At 40.2% G+C, this 19,204-nt stretch overlaps 1 protein-coding gene across 11 annotated transcripts in view; it reads right to left on the bottom strand.

Moving 5' to 3' along the window:
* Nucleotides 1–19,204, bottom strand: part of KANSL3 (KAT8 regulatory NSL complex subunit 3) — a 39,815-nt gene that overhangs the window by 20,125 nt on the left and 486 nt on the right. For 7 of the 11 annotated variants that reach the window (XM_034659045.1, XM_034659043.1, XM_034659050.1 and 4 more), the window contains exons 2-5: nucleotides 18,278–18,541; nucleotides 15,488–15,658; nucleotides 6,216–6,306; nucleotides 5,906–6,091 (exon numbers count right to left, since the gene is read on the bottom strand). In XM_034659045.1, coding sequence (XP_034514936.1) covers nucleotides 5,906–6,091; nucleotides 6,216–6,306; nucleotides 15,488–15,658; nucleotides 18,278–18,492 — 663 coding nt within the window. In that variant the 5' untranslated portion in view covers nucleotides 18,493–18,541. Of the gene's footprint in view, nucleotides 1–5,905; nucleotides 6,092–6,215; nucleotides 6,307–12,708; nucleotides 12,729–15,487; nucleotides 15,727–17,535; nucleotides 17,606–18,277; nucleotides 18,542–19,204 lie in introns of those variants that run through there. The other 4 variants (XM_019808407.2, XM_019808452.2, XM_034659048.1 and 1 more) reach the window with 4 other exon arrangements.

Here is a 19,204-nt window from a genome sequence, read left to right as displayed (position 1 = left end):
TGGGGTTGGAGGGGTGTGTGTGTATAAAAGACAAATTCATTCTCAATAATGATCAAAAAGAAGAAATAACCTAAATATGTCTATAAGAGAGTGATTAAGCAAGTTATCCACATAACTAGGTATTAAGGGTTAATTTAAAAGAATTTATAATAAGGAAGTAACTTTGCTAAAATGTTAAAAAAAAAACTGAAAACATAAAAAATTACCTCTACTCAGAAAAAATGCTATTAGAAAATATGCCAAAATATTAATAGTTATCTTTATGGAGTTATGGACAGCTCTTTCCTTTTTAGATTTCTGTATTCCCTAAACTTCTTCAATGAACATCAGTTGACTTTATAAATTAAAAAAAAAAATCTGCATTTTCTTCCAGAGTACTGCCTTCAAGCTTCAGCATGTTAAAGAAATCGTTATTGTGCCCAAAATAATATATCCTATGTACTGTGTATATTGTGATTTATACCATATCCTATTTTTCACTATTCACCAGAAAATGTGACCTCAAAAATGTCTAAGTATAGGTTTCGGACATCTTGATGCTTACACTGAAGAAATGTCTCTGTGGAAAAAAAAAAAAAGAAGTATCTCTGTGAATTCCACATTACTCACAAAAGGTCAAAGAGACCTAGGGGAAAGGAAAGATTTTCAAATGTTAAAGGTAATCTTCAGGAAAAACAAAAACGGCACCTGGGTGGCTCAGTCCGTTAAGCATGATCCCAGGGTCCTAGGATGAGTCCCACATCGGGCTCCCTGCTCAGCAGGGAGTCTGCTTCTCCCTCTCCCTCTGCCCTCCTCTCTTCCCTTTCTCAGATAAATAAATTAAAATCTTTAAAAAACAAAAACATTCTGAAAAACTAGAGAATGAAAAGTACTATGGTGATGCAGGTTGTAAAAAGTCAGCCCACAGCTAACACCATACCCAACAGTGAAAAGCTAAGAGCTTTTCCTATAAGATCAGGAACAAGATAAGGATGCCCACTCTGACCACTTTTACTCAACACTGTATTACTATTAGTCCTAGCTAGAGCAATTGGACAAGAAAAATAAAAGGAATCCAAATTAGAAAGGAAGAAGTAAAACTGACACTATTTGCAGATGACATATTCTATATAGAAAACCCTAAAGAGTCCACCAAAAAAAGCTGTTAGAACTAATAAACAAGGGGCGCCTGGGTGGCGCAGATAGTTAAGTGTCTGCCTTTGGCTCAGGTCATGATCTCCAGGTCCTGGAATGGAGCCCCACATCAGGCTCCCAGCTCAGCGGGAAGTCCGATTCTCCCTCCCCTTCTGCCTCTACCCCTGCTTGTGCATTCTCTGTCTCTCTCTCTCTAACGAATAAATAAAATTTTTTTAAAAAAATTAACTCAAAATGGATCAAAAACTTCAACATAAGACCTGAAACCGTAAAATTCCTGTAAGAAAACACAGGCAGTAAGCTCCATGACATTTGTCTTGGTGATAAGTTTTTAAATCTGACACCAAAAGCAAAGGCAACAAAAGCAAAAATAAACTACTGGGACTATATCAAACTAAACAGCTTCTGCACAGCAAAGGAAACCATAATGAAATGAAAAGGCAATCTACTGAACAGGAAAAGATATCTACAAATAATATATCTAATAAGGGGTTAATATCTAAAATATATAAAGAACTCTTACAACTCAATAGCAAAAAATAATCCATGTAGAAGATCTGAACAGACATGTTTCCAAGGAAGACATACTGATGGCCAAAAGACACATGAAAAGATGCTCAACAACATTCATCAGGTAAATGCAAACCAAAACTATAGTAAGAAATCATCTTACCTCTGTTAGAATGGCTATTAGGAAAAAGAGAAATACCAAATGTTGGCAAGGACGTGAGATAAGGGAACACTTATGCACTGTCGGTGGGAATGTGAACTGGTGCAGCCACTAGGAAAACAGTATGGAGGTTCATCAAAACATTAAAAACAGAACTACTATATGATCCAGCAATTCTACTTCTGGGTATTTACCCAAAGAAAATAAAAACACTAACTCAAAATCAGTCATAAAAAAAAGGAAGGAAATTTTGCCATTTGCCACAACATGGATGCTGAGGGCATTATGCTACATGAAATGAGTCAGAGAAAGACAAACACTGTATGATCTCACTTATGTTTAGAATCTAAAGAAAAAAACAAAACAACAACAACAACAAAAAACAAGCTCACAGATATAGATAATAAATTGGTGGCTGCCAGATGCAGGGGACTGGGTGGGGACAAAATCGGTGAAGGGGATCAAAAGGTACAATCTTATAGTTCTAAAATAAATAAGTCATGGGGATATGATGGTCAGCATGGTGACTATAGTTAATATTGTATTGCCTATTTGAAAGTTGCTGAGGGTAGATCTTAAAAGTTCTCATCACAAGAAAAAAATTTCATAACTGTGCATGGTGACACACATTAACTAGACTTACTGTGGTGATCATTTTGCAATATATACAAATATCAAGTCATGTTGTACAGCTGAAACTAATAAATGCTCTACATCACAAAGTTCGAAGACAACACAAGAAAATAAGCTGCACCGGGGCGCCTGGGTGGCACAGCGGTTAAGCGTCTGCCTTCGGCTCAGGGCGTGATCCCGGTGTTCTGGGATCGAGCCCCACATCGGGCTCTTCTGCTGTGAGCCTGCTTCTTCCTCTCCCACTCCCCCTGCTTGTGTTCCCTCTCTTGCTGGCTGTCTCTATCTCTGTCGAATAAATAAATAAAATCTTAAAAAAAAAAAAAAAGAAAAAGAAAATAAGCTGCACCAGGCAATGACAAGCATGGACAGTATTATTTATTTACGTATTTATTTATTTATTTATTAAGATTTTATTTATTTATTTGCTAGAGACAGAGAGAGCACAAGTGGGGGAAGCAGCAGGCAGAGGGAGAAGCAGGCTCACCGCTGAGCAAGGAGCCCAACACGGGACTCGACCTCAGGACCCCAGGACCTTAGGACCCTGACCTGAGCTGAAGGCAGACGCCTAACCAAATGAGCTACCCAGGCGCCCAGTATTACTAATTTAAAAGAAGCAAGACTAAAAAGATTTCTGCCTGAGAAATTAGGGGGAATATATCATGAGACCATCTGAGTTTAATTCAGGGAACAAATGTTTATGCCACAGCTGCAGTTACAAGGTACCAGGCTTGTACTGCAAAAGGACTTAATCTACAAGGGGTAAGGAAGACAAAAAACACAAATAACAAAAGAGGCTATTTATAACTGCCAGAAAAAAACAGAAACCCCACACTGCTGATTCAAACCATCTGACAGAGGAGGAGGAAGTCGAGGCAATTTTCATCTGAAGATGCAGCATGTGAAGTGAGATGTGTTCTGCAGAATTCCAACAAAACATGGGAAAAATGCTTTCCAATCAGTGACAGATAGAAGCAAGCCTTTGTAGGGCTTATTCTAGACAGACATGGCCTGAAGTCAGGGATTCCAGTATGGAAGTAGGGAGGACATAAGGACAGTAACAAAGACAAAGGATCTTCACTACAAACTGGCCATTTCTTTGTAACTTATTCTGTAACTACAAGCCACTCTAACACTTTGAGGCAGAGGATCTGATCTGAATTAGACTTTAAAAGCTTTCATCTGGCAGTAGAGTTCAACTCTAAAACAACAAAGCCTTGATACTCACTTTCTGTCAATAGAGACTACTTAGAAAAATAATTAATCAATAACCAACTTCTCTGCTTGGAGCTAGGCAGAACAAGCCTAACTGGTCTTGCTGGTCCCCAAATAGCCAAAGCAATCTTGAAAAAGAACAACAAAGCTGGAGGTGTCATAATCCCAGATTTCAAGATATACTACCAAAGCCACAGTAATCCAAACAGTATGGTACTAACACAAAAAACACATAGATCAATGGAACAGAATAGAGAACCCGGAAATAAACCCACACTTAATGGTCAATTAATCTATGACAAAGGAGGCAAGAATATACAACGGGGAAAAGACAGTCTCTTTAATAAATGGTGCTGGGAAAACTGGAGAGCTACATGCAAAAGAATGAAACTGGACCACTTTCTTATACCATACACAAAAATAAACTCAAAATGGATTAAAGACCTAAATGTGAGATCTGAAACCATAAAACTCCTAAAAGAAAACACAGGCAGTAACCTCCAGGATATTGGCCTTAGGCAACATATTTATGGATCTGTCCCCTCGGGCAAGGGAAACAAAAGCAAAAATAAGCTATTGGGACTACACCAAAAAAAAAAAAAAAAAAAAAAAAAAAAAAAAACTTTTGCACAGCAAAGGAAACCATCAACAAAATGAAAAGGCAACCTCCTGAATGGGAGAAGATATTTACAAATGATATATCTGACAAGGAGTTAATATCCAAAATATATAAAGAACTTATACCACTCAACACCAAAAAAATAATAATCCAATTAAAAATGGGCAGAGGACCTGAACAGACACTTTTCCAAGAGGGCATACAGATGGCCAACAGACATGAAAAGACGCACAACATCACTAACCATCAGGGAAATGCAAATCAAAACCACAAGGAGTTACTACCTTATACCAGTCAGAATGGCTAAAATAAAAAAGACAAGAAATAACAAGTGCCAGAGAGGATATGGAGATAAGGGAATCCTTGTGCACTCTTGGTGGGAATGTCAACTGGTGCAACCACTGGGGAAAAGAGTATGGAGGTTCCTCAAAAAATTAAAAATAGAATTATCATATGATCCAGTAAATTCACTACTGGGCATTTACCCAAGAAAATAAAAACACTAATTTGAAAAGATATATGCACCCTATGTTCACTACCCTATGTTTGCATTATTTATAATAGCCAAGATATGGAAGTAACCAAGCGTCCATCCACAGATGAATGGGTAAAGATGATGTGGTATATATACACAATAGAATATTACCCAGCCATGAAAAAGAATGAGATCCTACCATTTGCAACAAAATAGATGGACCTAGAGGATATTATGCTAAGTGAATGAAGACAGAGAAAGACAAATACCATATAATTCCACTTACATGTGGAATCTAAAAAATAAAACAAATGAACAAACTAAAAAACAGAAACAGGCTCAAATTCCGAGAACAAACTGGTGGTTGCCAGAGGAAAGAGGGTTAGGGGGATGGGTGAAATAAGTGAAGGGGGTTAAGACATACAAACTTCTAATTATAAAATAAATACAGAGATGAAAAGTACAGCAGAGGGAACAGTCAATAATATTGCAGTAACATTCTACGGTGACAGATGGTGACTACACTTATTGTGGGGAGCACTGAGTAATGTATGGAATTGTCAAATCACTATGTGGTATACCTGAAAGTAATATAACACTGTATCTTGACTATACTTAAATAATAAAAATTAAATATAAATTCAAAAAAGTTTTAGAGAGAAACAACCAAAGTATTTGTCGTGAACCTGACAGTCTAAGAAAACACGAGTCTGTCAGTAGAGGAACCACTGCTGAGAGCACAGCCTAAAATGGACAGCGCTCTGGAAATCTCCCCACTCCGCAGCCCTGCACTCCAAACACCCAAGTCTGCTTCTTGCCTCCTCAACACACCTCCCTGGTAAACCCTCCATCTTCCCCATGATAATTCTTTTTTCACCTCACCTCAGAGGTGACTCAAACCACAAGCTGCAGGGCTGGAGAGGCTAAAAGCACATTTTGGTTTTCAAGCTTCACACTTCGTCCTGGAGACAGCAGGGCTAAAGACGTTTATGCCAGACAAAACGTGAAATGATACCATGTCTCCTATTTTTAATCGCAAACCTGTTCACTTCAGTCATGTCCTCCAGGCTGACCAGGCAGTGACCTTGCCCAATCCCACTTCCTGAACCCACAGCAGAGGCTGGCCAACCCAGGACAGGGCAGACACCAGTCATAGCCTTACCTTCCCTTTCAGTGTCTGCAAAGCATCCAGGTAGGCAGCCAGCATGGGCAGACTCAAGGTCTCCACCAGGGTGGTATGCAGCCACTGGATCAGTTTGGTGTCCCAGCTCACACTTGCCAGAGCCTGCCGTACTCGCCTCGCACACTTGTCCACAGCAACACGGCGCAGCACTGGCTCATTGCAAGCCTGGAAGATGTAAGTGAAGTGGTAACACGAGGGCCACCTTGTTAACAACTGGGGCAGGCAGGAGGGGGACCAGTAAGGCTGAACTAGGAAGAGAACACCGATGGGCCAATTTCTAGAGTCTTACCCCTTCATTGGCCAAGCGGGCAAGCCGGTCAGATTGCAGGGCTTTGAGGATCTTGTTAAACAGCTTGTTCTGGGCCATTGTCCAGCCAGTCCTATAAGAGAAACTCCGAGGAATTAAAGTCAAACTCTGGGGACACTCCTTATGCATGTACACTGTACAAAGATTATGCCATGTTTTTGGTCTGCACTCTGAACCAATAATAACTCGAAGCAGCTTAAAGACCACTGAGCTAGAGCACAAGCCCTAGACTTTCTGGTCCCGATCCTGCCCACAAATCACCTCAGTATACATCTGTATTAATACAAATACTACAAGTCAAAACCAGTTATGAATGAAGTTTTTTTTTTCAGTGCTAGGAAAGCCAATTATTTATCTAGAGGCTAAAACAATCCATTTATAAATAAAAGCATGGCACCACTGCACTATAATATATTTGAATTTCACAAGTTAAATATTTCACACAAAAAGACAGGATGAACAAGTGTTTCAGTATACTAAAACCTCAGACTAAGGTAAGAGACCTATTTAAATTATCTTCAGGAATATAACAGAAAGGGAAGAAATTAAGCTTTTCCCTAATATTGCACCCCACACTATCTCTCTCCCCTTCCCATGTATGTTTTTTATATTTTTCTGTATACTACACAATTAGCAAGTTTACTTTTGAATGGTCTGTTCCATGTAAGTTAACACTGCACCATCCCTGCATGACACTGGTATTCACGCTTCTACTTTGATTGGGGAAGGCTTAGTGTGTCCTCCTCCAACTCAGCAGTAAACTCCTGCAATTAGAAACTAGCCCTGCTGTTCTTGCTCCCACCTCATCACACCCGGCACAGTGGCGAGGGGCTTATTTAAGTACCCCCTCAGCCCACTCCGGGCAATCTTAATGACTCTGATACTCCAACTCTGGCCAGTAACCTTCCTAAAGAGACTAAGAGAAAGGTAACAGAAGATGCCCAATTAATATTTGTTTATCAACTCTCCCTGCCACACACACACAAAAACTGGTAATTAAGTTACTTTAAAAAAACAATTTAAGTGGATGCCAGGCCCAAATGAGAACCTGGAGTGAGATCACAGTGGCATTTCAATCAGTAGGATTAAAGTAAATAGGGCTGAGACAACCACTAGCCAATTGGAAAAAGAAAATCTGCACCCCTACATATCACTGTTTATACCAAAATAAATTCTAAGTAGAAAAGTTAAATATTAAAAAAAAAAAGTTACTAAAAGTAATAGGAAAAAGTGGTGTGTGTATATACATATAATGTACGTATATATATACATACATATACATATGTATGTATAAGGAGTAAGACCTTTCTAAATATGACCTAGAAGCCATAAAAGATAAATATTAAAGATATAAACAAAAATTTCAAACTTCTGTAAAGGAAAAAACTAAATTATCATAAACAAAGTTAAAACACAATGGAAAAATAACTGTCATTTCATTAAAATAGAAAAAAACCTCCAGGGGCGCCTGGGTGGCACAGCGGTTAAGCGTCTGCCTTCGGCTCAGGGCGTGATCACAGCGTTAAGGGATCGAGCCCCACATCAGGCTCCTCTGCTATGAGCCTGCTTCTTCCTCTCCCACTCCCCCTGCTTGTGTTCCCTCTCTCGCTGGCTGTCTCTATCTCTGTCAAATAAATAAATAAAATCTTTTTAAAAATTTAAAAAAATAAAATAAAATATAAAAAAAAAGAAAAAACCTCCAGAAAATTAGTGAGAAAAATGATAAAAATACTCAAAACAAAACAATAGGCAAAGAACATGAAAAGGCAGTTCACACAAAAAAAGGAGTCGATTCCCTCCAAAATCACACATGCAAATGAAAATCATAAAATATTATTTTTCACCTATCAAATGGGTGAAAATTAAGAAGCTTAATAATACCCTGTGTTGTGAGAGTGTAAGAAAATAGGTCCCTCCATACTTTGTTGATGGAAATATAAATTAGTACAACCTCTTGGAAAGTCAATTACAGAGGGGAAAAAAAACAATCAAAAAACCTATGTCAAATCATGTCACTCTGCTCAAAGGCCTTTAGTGGCCCCATTTCAATCAGTTAAAAGCAACCACGTCCTTGCAGTGGGCTATCTGGACCCCACTGCCTCTCCAATCTCACCATCCATGGCTGCCTGACTCACTGGGCTTCACCACATTGCCCCATCCCCCCTGACACACACACCCTCCCATGCTCCCACATCACAGACTGGGCCCTGGTCATCCATTCCTTCTAGCTGAAACAACAGCTCCCTCTCCGATTTCCTCCAGGTCACTGCTCAAATGTTACCTTCTACTGAGGCTTACCCTGACTCACCCTTATTTAAAACTACCAATACCCAGATTCCCTAGTCCCCTTTCCAGCCATATCACCACCTGATGCTCCACCCATTTTACTTCTTTGTTAACGTGTCTCCCTCTGCTAGAATGTAAAGGGCAACACGGCAGGGATTTCTGTCAGTTTTGTTTAAGTGTTATATCCCCAGCATATAAAACAGTGTCTGACACACAAGAGCCACTTGAACATCTGCTGAATGGATGAAATGGATGAACTGTATGCATACTACATTCCAAGCCCTGTAAATAGCTGAGTGCGGATACCAACCCCTACACTCCCCACCACACTAAGCACTGTGCAGGAGAGGAACGCAGAAACATGACTCAGGTTCAACTGTAAACAGTGTGTGGCCATACCCGGGTGGGCAAACTGAGGAAGGTGCTTCAAACAGCTTCAACAATCTCAATTTCTCTCACTTTATAACAGACTAGTATCTTTTCCATCATACACCGCCAGCAAAATATCCTATTTTCTACAGGTCATCTAAGAATACCAGTAACAAGGCCCAGTAAACATGCAGACGGAGGACAAATTACCCTTTGTTACTCGCTTTCTACAACTATCCTACTGTCCTTAGATTAAATACCCTTTAGAAAGGGAGAAAATAATGGGCCTTCATTTCCTCTGTAAGATAAAATCTCCGCCTACCACATCTCCAGTTTTACAACTGACTGCAGGTACACACAGCGCAAGAGAACACTAAGTAGGAGCAAGGACTCTAACCAGCTCTGCAATAAAGAACTGGCTGTGTGTCCTCAGTCTCCTTGACTGTAAAATAGATGTGGACTACTCGGCCTGCAAGGTTGCTTCTAGCAACCAAAAACTCAGCTATGATTACTGATGGAAGCAGAAGTTGTAAGAGAACAGCTGAAGTCCATGATGGAGAATTCAGAAGCACCCTCTATCTTCAGAAGCTATCCTTGCTACAGCTGAATCCTTTAACCTCCCAAGCCTCCCATCCTTCCATAACCCCCTTGTGGGGTACTAAAAGCCTTCTTGGGTTTTGTGGAATTGTCCTTTTCCTTATTTTCCCCTACTTCTCTTGGTTTAATTCCTGCTACTTCATCAGGATCCAGTCGGTTTTTGTTGCGGTTCGATACTTCAGAGATTTTTGATTTGGGAGGTGGGGAGAGGCTTCAACTCAACACTGGAACTCAGGGTACCTTGGGATCAGGAAAGCTTGTGGGAGAGCAGCCCATTGGTTCACGATCTCATTTTCCTCCACATTATTTAAATGCACAGCACATTCACATGAGTAGTCGCTTTCTCATGTATAGCAATTCTCCACGTACAGCAATTCTCAGGTGGACTTTGGATGTATTTCCGTATCAACACACCTCTTTGTTTTTAATGGCTGGTTCTACCCTACTGGTGGGCATTTAGGTTGTGTCTCTTCTATCGCTATTATAAACAGTTGCAGTGACCACCCTTCCTTTCCCCACCAATACACACATACACACATCTGTCTACATCTTTATATAGGCATGCAAGTGTCTCTGTAAGATAAATTTTCTTCAAGTGGAAATGACAGATCAAAGGCTATCTGTGTCAAAAATTTCAAATTTCCAGTTCTGTGAAAATAGTATATATAAAAAAACTGCAACACCTCAAAAGTGGTATTACACTGTAGCCTCACCCCAGGTAATATTGCCCACTTCAAATCAAACAGGTGAAGCAATGAACACACTTTCTTCACGTTCGACTATCTCTTGTGCTTTCTCAAAGTCTATCAATCATGTTGCAAACCTTAATTCCAAGGGCAGAGAATGAGGTATAATTTATTTACGAGGCACCAACAGCATTTCCAAAATTATCCTTTCTTTATTATATAACAGGATGTTTTCTCTATTTGTTTTTCTTACTCTATATTTATTCTGAAACCCAAAATGATGGAAGCAAGAAAAATGATGTGAACAAAATGGGAGGGGGCTAGAAAGCTACTTAGAAATTACTACCATACACCAACGACAGCTGAAATTAAATTGAAAAACCACAATGTTGAGAGTCTAAAATCCCAGAAAAAGTTCTTAGGATTGTTGCTGGATATATAACAAAGTGATTCCAAGAACCGAAACGTGTTCTCTATATTTTGTCAGCTTCGTGGGAGGCTGGAAAATTAAGTGGGCAGAAAAAAAATGATCTAACCCAAGATTAAGATAAAGAGCATGCAAAAGATATAATTAAGGAAAATTTTAAAAACAGGAGACAGAATTTTAAATACAAGTCTAAACAGTCAAATAGCTGATGGGAATTGTGGTGAGTCAATGTGCTCCCCCACCTAAACCAATTCAATTTTCATGAGTGCAAAACTGCCTTTTCTTCATTTCTTAGATGAGATCAGAAAATCTCATATTCCCCATGCTTTCTAGAACCTGACTGATATTTGACCTCTGGCTCATCTTATCCAAAGCAGCCAAAGTCACACTGATCACAGAAAAGCCTAACATTTTCAAAGGTAATTATTCTTTCTCGGATACTGTTGTAAGGATGACTAATTCAGTATTAGAATGGCTAAAGGATTTTTTTGTCAAACAGGGAGAGACAAAGAACATCAGAGAGACTGAATAGGCCACACTTATTTTTTTCCAGATTATAAAAATTCTTTGCTTAGACACTAAGAGAAAGGAAGAGGAAAGAGGAGGAGAGGGAGGGAGGGAAGAGAAGGAAACTCAAAGATTTTGGACTCAAAATTTCAAACACCCAACCTAAGATTAACACAGATAGGTACATATAATATTGAGAGATATGATTAGAGCAAATTTTAAAACGGAGAACAAGGGCGCCTGGGTGGCACAGAGGTTGGGCGTCTACCTTCGGCTCAGGGCGTGATCCCGGCATTATGGGATCGAGCCCCACATCAGGCTCTTCTGCTATGAGCCTGCTTCTTCCTCTCCCACTCCCCCTGCTTGTGTTCCCTCTCTCGCTGGCTGTCTCTATCTCTGTTGAATAAATAAATAAAATCTTTAAAAAAAAAAACAAAAACAAAAACAGAGAACAATCTTCCTTTGGCTGAATTCAGAAGTTCTGAATTTTAAGATAAGACAACTTGCTTAAGGACACTAGATTCTTTTACTGAAACGTTAGAAATGTCCTAAAATCCATTTGACCATGCTGAGACATATCATGTGCCAGGCGTTATTTCGTTAAATCTCTTTCAAAAGCTGTGTATCTAATTAAACTTGGCATTTGATAAAACATTTGGGGGGAAAAAAAGCCGGTCCAACTTCCTCAGGACAACAGTGCTATGCCAGCAAATATAAATCATTTTCAAAGGCTCTACAAGCCACACGACTTTGACATGCAGACACAAGAGCATGATCTAGACCAGAGGTCAGCAAACTTTTTCTTTAATAGACTGGATAGTAAATATTTCAGTTTGTGGGCCACATGGTCTGGGTCACAACTATTCAACTCTGTGGGTATAGTGTAAAAGCAGACATGGACAATACCTAAATAATGTGCATGGCTATGTTCCAATGAAACTACATTTATGGACACTGAAATCTGATTTCATGTGTCTTTTGACTTTTTTCAACCACTTAAAAATGTAAAAAATATTCTTAGCTCATGGGCCATACAAAAACAAGCAATGGGTCAAATGTGGCACATGGGCCAAAGTTTGCCAACCCCTGATCTAGGCAATTAAATCAGGCAGAGAGGGATATTTAAACTGTTTCACAAAATATCAGACATTACTAGAGAAAGTCAGAGTCACTTGGGGGTAGGAGGGGGCCTTCATTATCTATACACAGAAAGCTATCTAAAGGCAGTTTCTACTGAAATAATTCAAGAGGGGGGAAAAGGGCTCTAAAAAAGAAAATAAAGTTTCTGACTCTGCTGATAGATCAGTGAGCTCTGAGGAAAAACAGATTTCTAGGGCACTGTCCTATAGCCCATGAGTTTTTGATGTGGGAAACTGTAATTTTACAGGATTTTATACAGGAAGAAAAGAAGCAGCAATTTAACAATCAAGTCAAGGGAAAGAATGGCAACAAGATGATTATAATCAGAGCATAGGGAACTAACTGCAAGCTCTACACAGGCTACACATCCAGAATTCAGGGACAAGGTCATAAAATGGTGACCTCTGAAACTGAAGCCAGTATCATCAAATAATGAAATTAGCTGTGTGCAAAAGTGACCTACCTGAAGAGATGGTTTGTAAGCCTGTTGCTAATGAGAGGACTCCTCCAAAATCTCATCAGACACTAAAAAACAAATAATCTGAGATAAACTGAGCGCTAATTAATCATATCAATCTGTGGCAATGTCATAACAGAAGGATGGAGGTCCACATGGAGAAAGACAAGCCAAAGATAAGACTCTGTCAGTGTTTCTCTGCAGGACTAGGCAGGTGATGGTGTGCCCTGGCCTACTCTGTGGGCCCATCTTGCTTTGAGGGAAAATGGGTGTCTCCAGCTGGCTTGTTGAAGGAGGGTGCCTCTGGGGCAGACTGTCCACTCACCACCCACTTCTGAAACAGAACAGCTTCCCAAACTCTCCTACTGAGAACTGATGCTCTGGCCAGGCCACCCCAGTGTCTCATTTGCCTTACAGGTTATTTCTCTTCTTATAAATTAATAATCAGATATTTATATGCATTGTCTCTGATGACTTTGGTAAGTATGAAGAGTCCCTAAAAACCTCCTGATCATGACCATAGGTGAACAGATAAAAATAACTTCATGCAGTTCTCCCACGCAGTTTTGGAAATTGCAAACTGAGGATAAGACAACCCATAACACCACAAAGGGACACATAACGGTGTGAGGCTGCCTTGTTCAGCCACCACTAACTGGTCTCTCTTTTTGAGAGATGTGCCCTTACATAGCCAAGAACCCTGAGCTCTGGAGTCACACAGCTTGCTTTGAACAAATACCTGCTCCATCACTTCCTAAACTAAGGTTTCTTAAACTCCCTGAGCTCAGTTTCCTCATCTTATAAAACAGAGACAAAGAAGGGATATAGCTCAGAGAATTATTGTGAGGATTAAAAGAAATAATGCATATGAAGCGCATGGCACAGTGCCTGGCACCTAGAAAGCACTCAACGAATGGTAGTTCTTTTTTGGTACTACCATTGTCACCATTTTCTATTATTATTAACTGCAATAACGGCGATAAAGTGTTTTTGCTGCGTTCACTGACTCCGGGAATACTCTAGTCGTTGATCTTCACTCACAGCAGAAGTTTGCCTCTTTAGCTGAAGCTCTGGAGAGCATTTTCCCTTCTTAAGACACAACAGCAATTCCAAATTAAAACCCCAAACAACTTCTTCACAAGCTTTTCACCCAGGTGCAGAACTGCTCCTCCTTCCACAGCTACTACCTTGCTCACACAAGCATACCTGCTCAATCTCATTCCCTGCTTCTGACCAGACTCAGAAACCATGCCAGTTGCCTCAAACCTTCCTACCCTTCTTCCTAATTACCACTTCCTCTTCCATTATTATAAAACAAGAGCTCTCCAACATTATGGCAAGTTTACCACCTAATACTCCTGATGTGAAGATTTTAACATTCCCTTACACACAGTAGATAGAGCCATCAGGGAAATGCAAATTAAATCCACAATGAGATGTCACTTTGCATCCACTAGAATGGTAATAATAAAAAAAGAGGCAGACAATAACAAGTGTTAGTAAAGACGTGGGAAAACTGGAACTCTCATACACTGCTGATGGGAATGCAGAATGGCAAAGCCCCTTTAGAAAATAGCTGGAAATTCCTCAAAAGTTAAACAGAGTTACCATATGACCCAGCAATTCCACTCCTAGGTATATATGCAAGAGAACTGAAAACACATGTCCACAAAAAAATAAGTACATGAATGTTCATAGCAACATTATCCAAAATAACCAAACAGTGTTAGCAACCCAAATATCCATCAATGGATGAATGGATAAACAAAATGTGGTATATCCACACAATGGAATTTCAGCAATAAAAAGGGAATGAAGTACTAACTTGTGCTACAACATGAATGAACCTTGAAAACATTATGCTATGTGAAAAAAGCCAGACACAAAAGGCCACATATTTTATGATTCCATTTATATGAAATGTCCAGAACAGAAAAATTTAGAGAAATAGAAAGTAGACTGGTGGTTGTCAGGGGATGAAGGGGTTGGGAGGAAATGGGAAATGACTGTTAATGGGTACGGAGTTTCTTTTGTGGATGACAAAAATATTCATCAAATTGATTGTGGTGATGCATATACAACAAAGCATTGATTGTACACATTAAGCAGGTGAATTGCATGGTATGTAAATTTTATCTTCATAAAGTTTCTATGCAATAAGTAAAAGATAAATAAATGTATGCTAAAGGGAACAATGACAAATGGGCCAGAGCGGAGTGGGGTCCCTGGGTCAGGAGGAAGCATGGGAATAAAATCAGCCAACAAACTCATGAAAACTCCCTCAAAACCACAGACTGCAAATCTATTTTTAAAAGCCACTCAAATCAAACATCTGCTAGCTTTTCAAGTGACTCCAAAACATTTTCACCACTCTAGCTATAGCCCATATAAACACAGTATCTTACAAATGTACTCTTATTTAATGGCTTGATTGTAGTCCAACAGCATACCTGCACTATATAAGATACAGAACTAGTCATACCTATCATATTTAATTCATTTACTTATTCAGTAAACATTTATTATATGCCTACTATGTGCCAGGCAGTGTCCTAGGTGTCAGGTATGCAAAGATGGCTGAGACACAAGCCCTGCTCTCAAGCACCTCACTGCATCCTGAGCTGAGAGTTACAACACAGAGTTAAGAAAACATTCTGACTCCTGTGGCTGCAAATGAAATAAACTCCTCTAAGAGATGTGTTTCAATGACGATGATGATACAAAATATTTACAATGCAATGACCATTAACCCTACAGTGACCAGTCCTCCTGAGCAGTGGCCTACCTGTTGACATGCTCCTCCCAGTCCTCTGGTGGAGGAGGGGCATCCGCATCAGTCCTGGCGAAGATGACATGCCGTTCACACTCATTCATCACGCTGCGTGCCTTCTGATTGTCATAGAGTGGCACAGGGGTTGATGTGACTGTCTCCACATCTATTGGGACGTCTGATTCACTGTAAACAGGTGAGGAAATAGGACCAGGCCACACGTAGTTCACACAACACAGGTGTTTAACGATCATCTGGTTGCCAAAAAATGACTCTTTAATACAATCAGCTTGAAAGTATGCATAAGCACATTATACCCACAAGAAATTATGATCCAAAGTCATCTTTCCCACACTTGTCTAGATCTCTGCCCTTTGACATGCTGTTATGTGCTGGGGGAACACAAAGTCATTTTAAAATGTGTCTATATAAAAAATGACTAACAGCTATTTTTTTAAAAGACAAAAATATTCCCTAAGCAAACAGCTGACTGCCTAGATGTACCTTCTAATACAGTAACTATAAGCCACATGCAACTGTTTCAATTAATAAAAATTAAGCAGAATTGAAAATTCAGATCCTTGGTTACACTAGCCACATTTCGAGTGCTGAACAGACATATGTGGCTAACAGCTACCATATCAGCACAGATACAGAATGTTTTTCTCATTGCAGAGAGTTCTGTTGGACAGTGCTAGTTTTAAATTATTCGTACAAACTTTCCCTTTCATTAGCAAGTCAACTGGAAGTTAATTATATGCTATAAAAGCCTATGATTGTCTAAGATAGATCACCTGGAATATAGACACCTTATTGAACTCACTGTGTAAGGAGCCAGAACAGAAACAAACAAAAATGGATATGTGATGGATCTTTCGTATTTTAAAATGTTAATGAAATCCTAGTGCCATAAGGGCTCTTCACTGCACCAAATCAGTCACTCAGAATACTATGCCGATCAAAATGGTCTACTGGCCATTATATCAGACATCGCTTTAACTTTTTGACCCTGATGATGACCTTACTGCATCTATCCCAATGGCTGGAATAATTACATCATTATGAAATGAAGTGAAATATGTGCAGCTAGATTTGGTGGTACGTGAAAGAGCTGATTACCTTCTCTGGACCAGACACTGGGCTAGGCACTTGGACTGTATGCCTAAAAGAAAACTCCAGATTTCACCATTCCTAACCTATCCCCCACTGCCCCACCCCCAGTCTTCCTCAACTCACGGGTACCACTCAGCTACTCAAGCCGAAAATCTGACTCATCCTAATTTCACCTTTTCCTTTATCCCTGGCCTATCTTTCCAATTCACCACAGCAGGTCCTATTGGCTCTATCTGTGAAATATATTTCAAGGCCATCCTTTTTCTTCATCTGTACTATTCCTGCCTCTACTCAACCTATCATATCTCTGGCCCCCACTACTGCAATGGTCTCCTAGCAGGTCTTCTAATTCCACTCCTGAACTGTATCTATTCAACAAAAATTCAAAGTGACCTTTTAAAAATATAAATCCAATCTCTAGTTTAAAATCCTTCAGTGACTTCTTACCACTCTAAGCATCAAATTCCTACATGAGGTAGACTCCACCAACTTCTTCCCTAGCTCCCACTAACACCCTCACTACAACCATATTCCTGACACAATAACCTATAAAGAGTCCCTAGAACATGCTAATTCCCACCTTCAGGACCTATATACGGAGATGTGTAAGTTTCTAAGTACTGAAATGAGCAAGTCCACAGAATCTCACTTTAAGAAAATACCGTAAGATCTGAACACAGGTGTTTCAGTGTTAGCAAGAAGCTTTAAAGGAGCTCTGGAGTTATGCCCCAGGCCAGATTAGATTAAAACAAATAAACAAAAAATCTCTTCCCCCCAAAAAGTTTACAAAATTATTAAGGGCATGATTTGATCATCAAAATAGGATATATCAACCAATCTTGAAATAAAACTAGAATACCTTAAAGCTCAAAAGAACTGCAATAAGTTTATTTAGGCTAAATGTAATTGTATCACATATGACATAGTAAGTTTAAGAAAAAAATCCTTACCCTATAGTGTAGGCCAGTTGAAAATACAATCAGACCTAGGAAGGGTTTACATCAACCCGTGGGTGACAAGCTAAGAGAGAAAGCAAGGCAGAATATGTCTTGGAATATGCTCCTAAACTTTGCTGGGTGAAGCCAGGAAAAGGAAATCACATTACCTCAAAAAGGTTATCATTGCCAGTGACAGAGCAAGCCAAAACACTGGAGTAAAAGAAATGAGCCTAGGGGCGCCTGGGTAACGCAGTCGTTAAGCATCTGCCTTCGGCTCAGGGCGTGATCCCAGCGTTATGGGATCGAGCCCCACATCAGGCTCCTCCGCTGGGAGCCTGCTTCTTCCTCTCCCACTCCCCCTGCTTGTGTTCCCTCCCTCGCTGGCTATCTCTCTGTCAAATAAATAAAATCTTTAAAAAAAAAAAAAAAAAAGAAATGAGCCTAATCCCGAGAGGCAATTTTTAAAAAATCAACTCTTCTGTCTTTTTCATCACCAGCTAAATAATCCTCTTCCCATACAAGTCCTATTAACTATGCGGGATATACTGTTTGCTTTCCTAACTTGTTAGATGTCTTGAATACAGATGTCTACATATAGGCCGGATATCCTCATACTGCTTAACAGAGATGCCTTAAGTAAATATCCGAGGCCCCCATACAATCTCCCATAATAAAATCCTTTCTAATCCCCACCATCTGATTACTGTCCTGTTAGAGGGCAAGGGCAGCCCTTAGGAGAGAAGCCCAAACTCACATGGTATTTTCGTGCTGCCTCCGGGGAGTAACAAAGAGCATGCGCGTGGGGCGAGCACTACTGGCATCTGGGTGGGCACTCCATGGCTTGGCATAGCTATGATCCAGAAAAACCAGGTCCAGCTCCCGCTCGTGCACTGAAAGCTGAAAGAGCAGCGAGGTGCCCATGCGCCGCGCTGAAGTCTGGAAGTCCCTCTCCCCACCCCGGTGGGCCATGTCAGTAGAGGCCAGCAAGTCAGAGAATGGGTATCTGCATGCTAGTCACCTGCAGTGAAAAGTTTAGGTTTAAGTCAATTCAAAGATTCTAAATTTCTTCCAGCCTAGAATAATTATAATATGCTTCTTACTTTTGTGACTTTCTATCATTCATAATTGAGTATCCATTACACCGCAGACCCTTGCCCATCATAGGCAGGGCTCCTGAGATCCCACACCACCCCCAAAAAAGGCTATTGGCACCATAGGATCCTCCACACTCAATCCCTACAAAATTAGTTTACTGGACAGCTCTTTGACTCCACTGTTCACAAATACCTCACAAGGACACATACTAAACTTGCGGGCCAGCACCACAAATTCCTATGCAGGCAGGCAGGCAGGGTTTTGGCAAACAGGAATCACAAACATTCATTCTTCCAAAGCTAAGGGGCTCCCTCCGTCCACTGCTTTATACCATTCCCTATAACTTCACAGAGCCGTCTCTCCGCGGCCAGAGCCAGAGCACCCCAGTAACAGCAGGGCAACATGGGCCTCCAGGGAGCCCTTCAAGTCTCTTTCTTATGTTAAAAGTTTTGCAACTACTTCCTAACACTCAGAGTCCTTAAAATACCGAAATGAGAGCTCCTGCCCTAAGGCTGCAATAAAACGCTATCCCAGGAAGCCCCCTCTCCTCCGCCCCAGGGTGGGTAGTCCCCGGAAACCGCCCCGT

This window comes from Ailuropoda melanoleuca, chromosome 4 (assembly GCF_002007445.2).
Source record: "Ailuropoda melanoleuca isolate Jingjing chromosome 4, ASM200744v2, whole genome shotgun sequence".
Lineage (NCBI taxonomy): Eukaryota > Metazoa > Chordata > Mammalia > Carnivora > Ursidae > Ailuropoda > Ailuropoda melanoleuca.
This window is presented reverse-complemented; position numbering and strand designations above follow the sequence as displayed.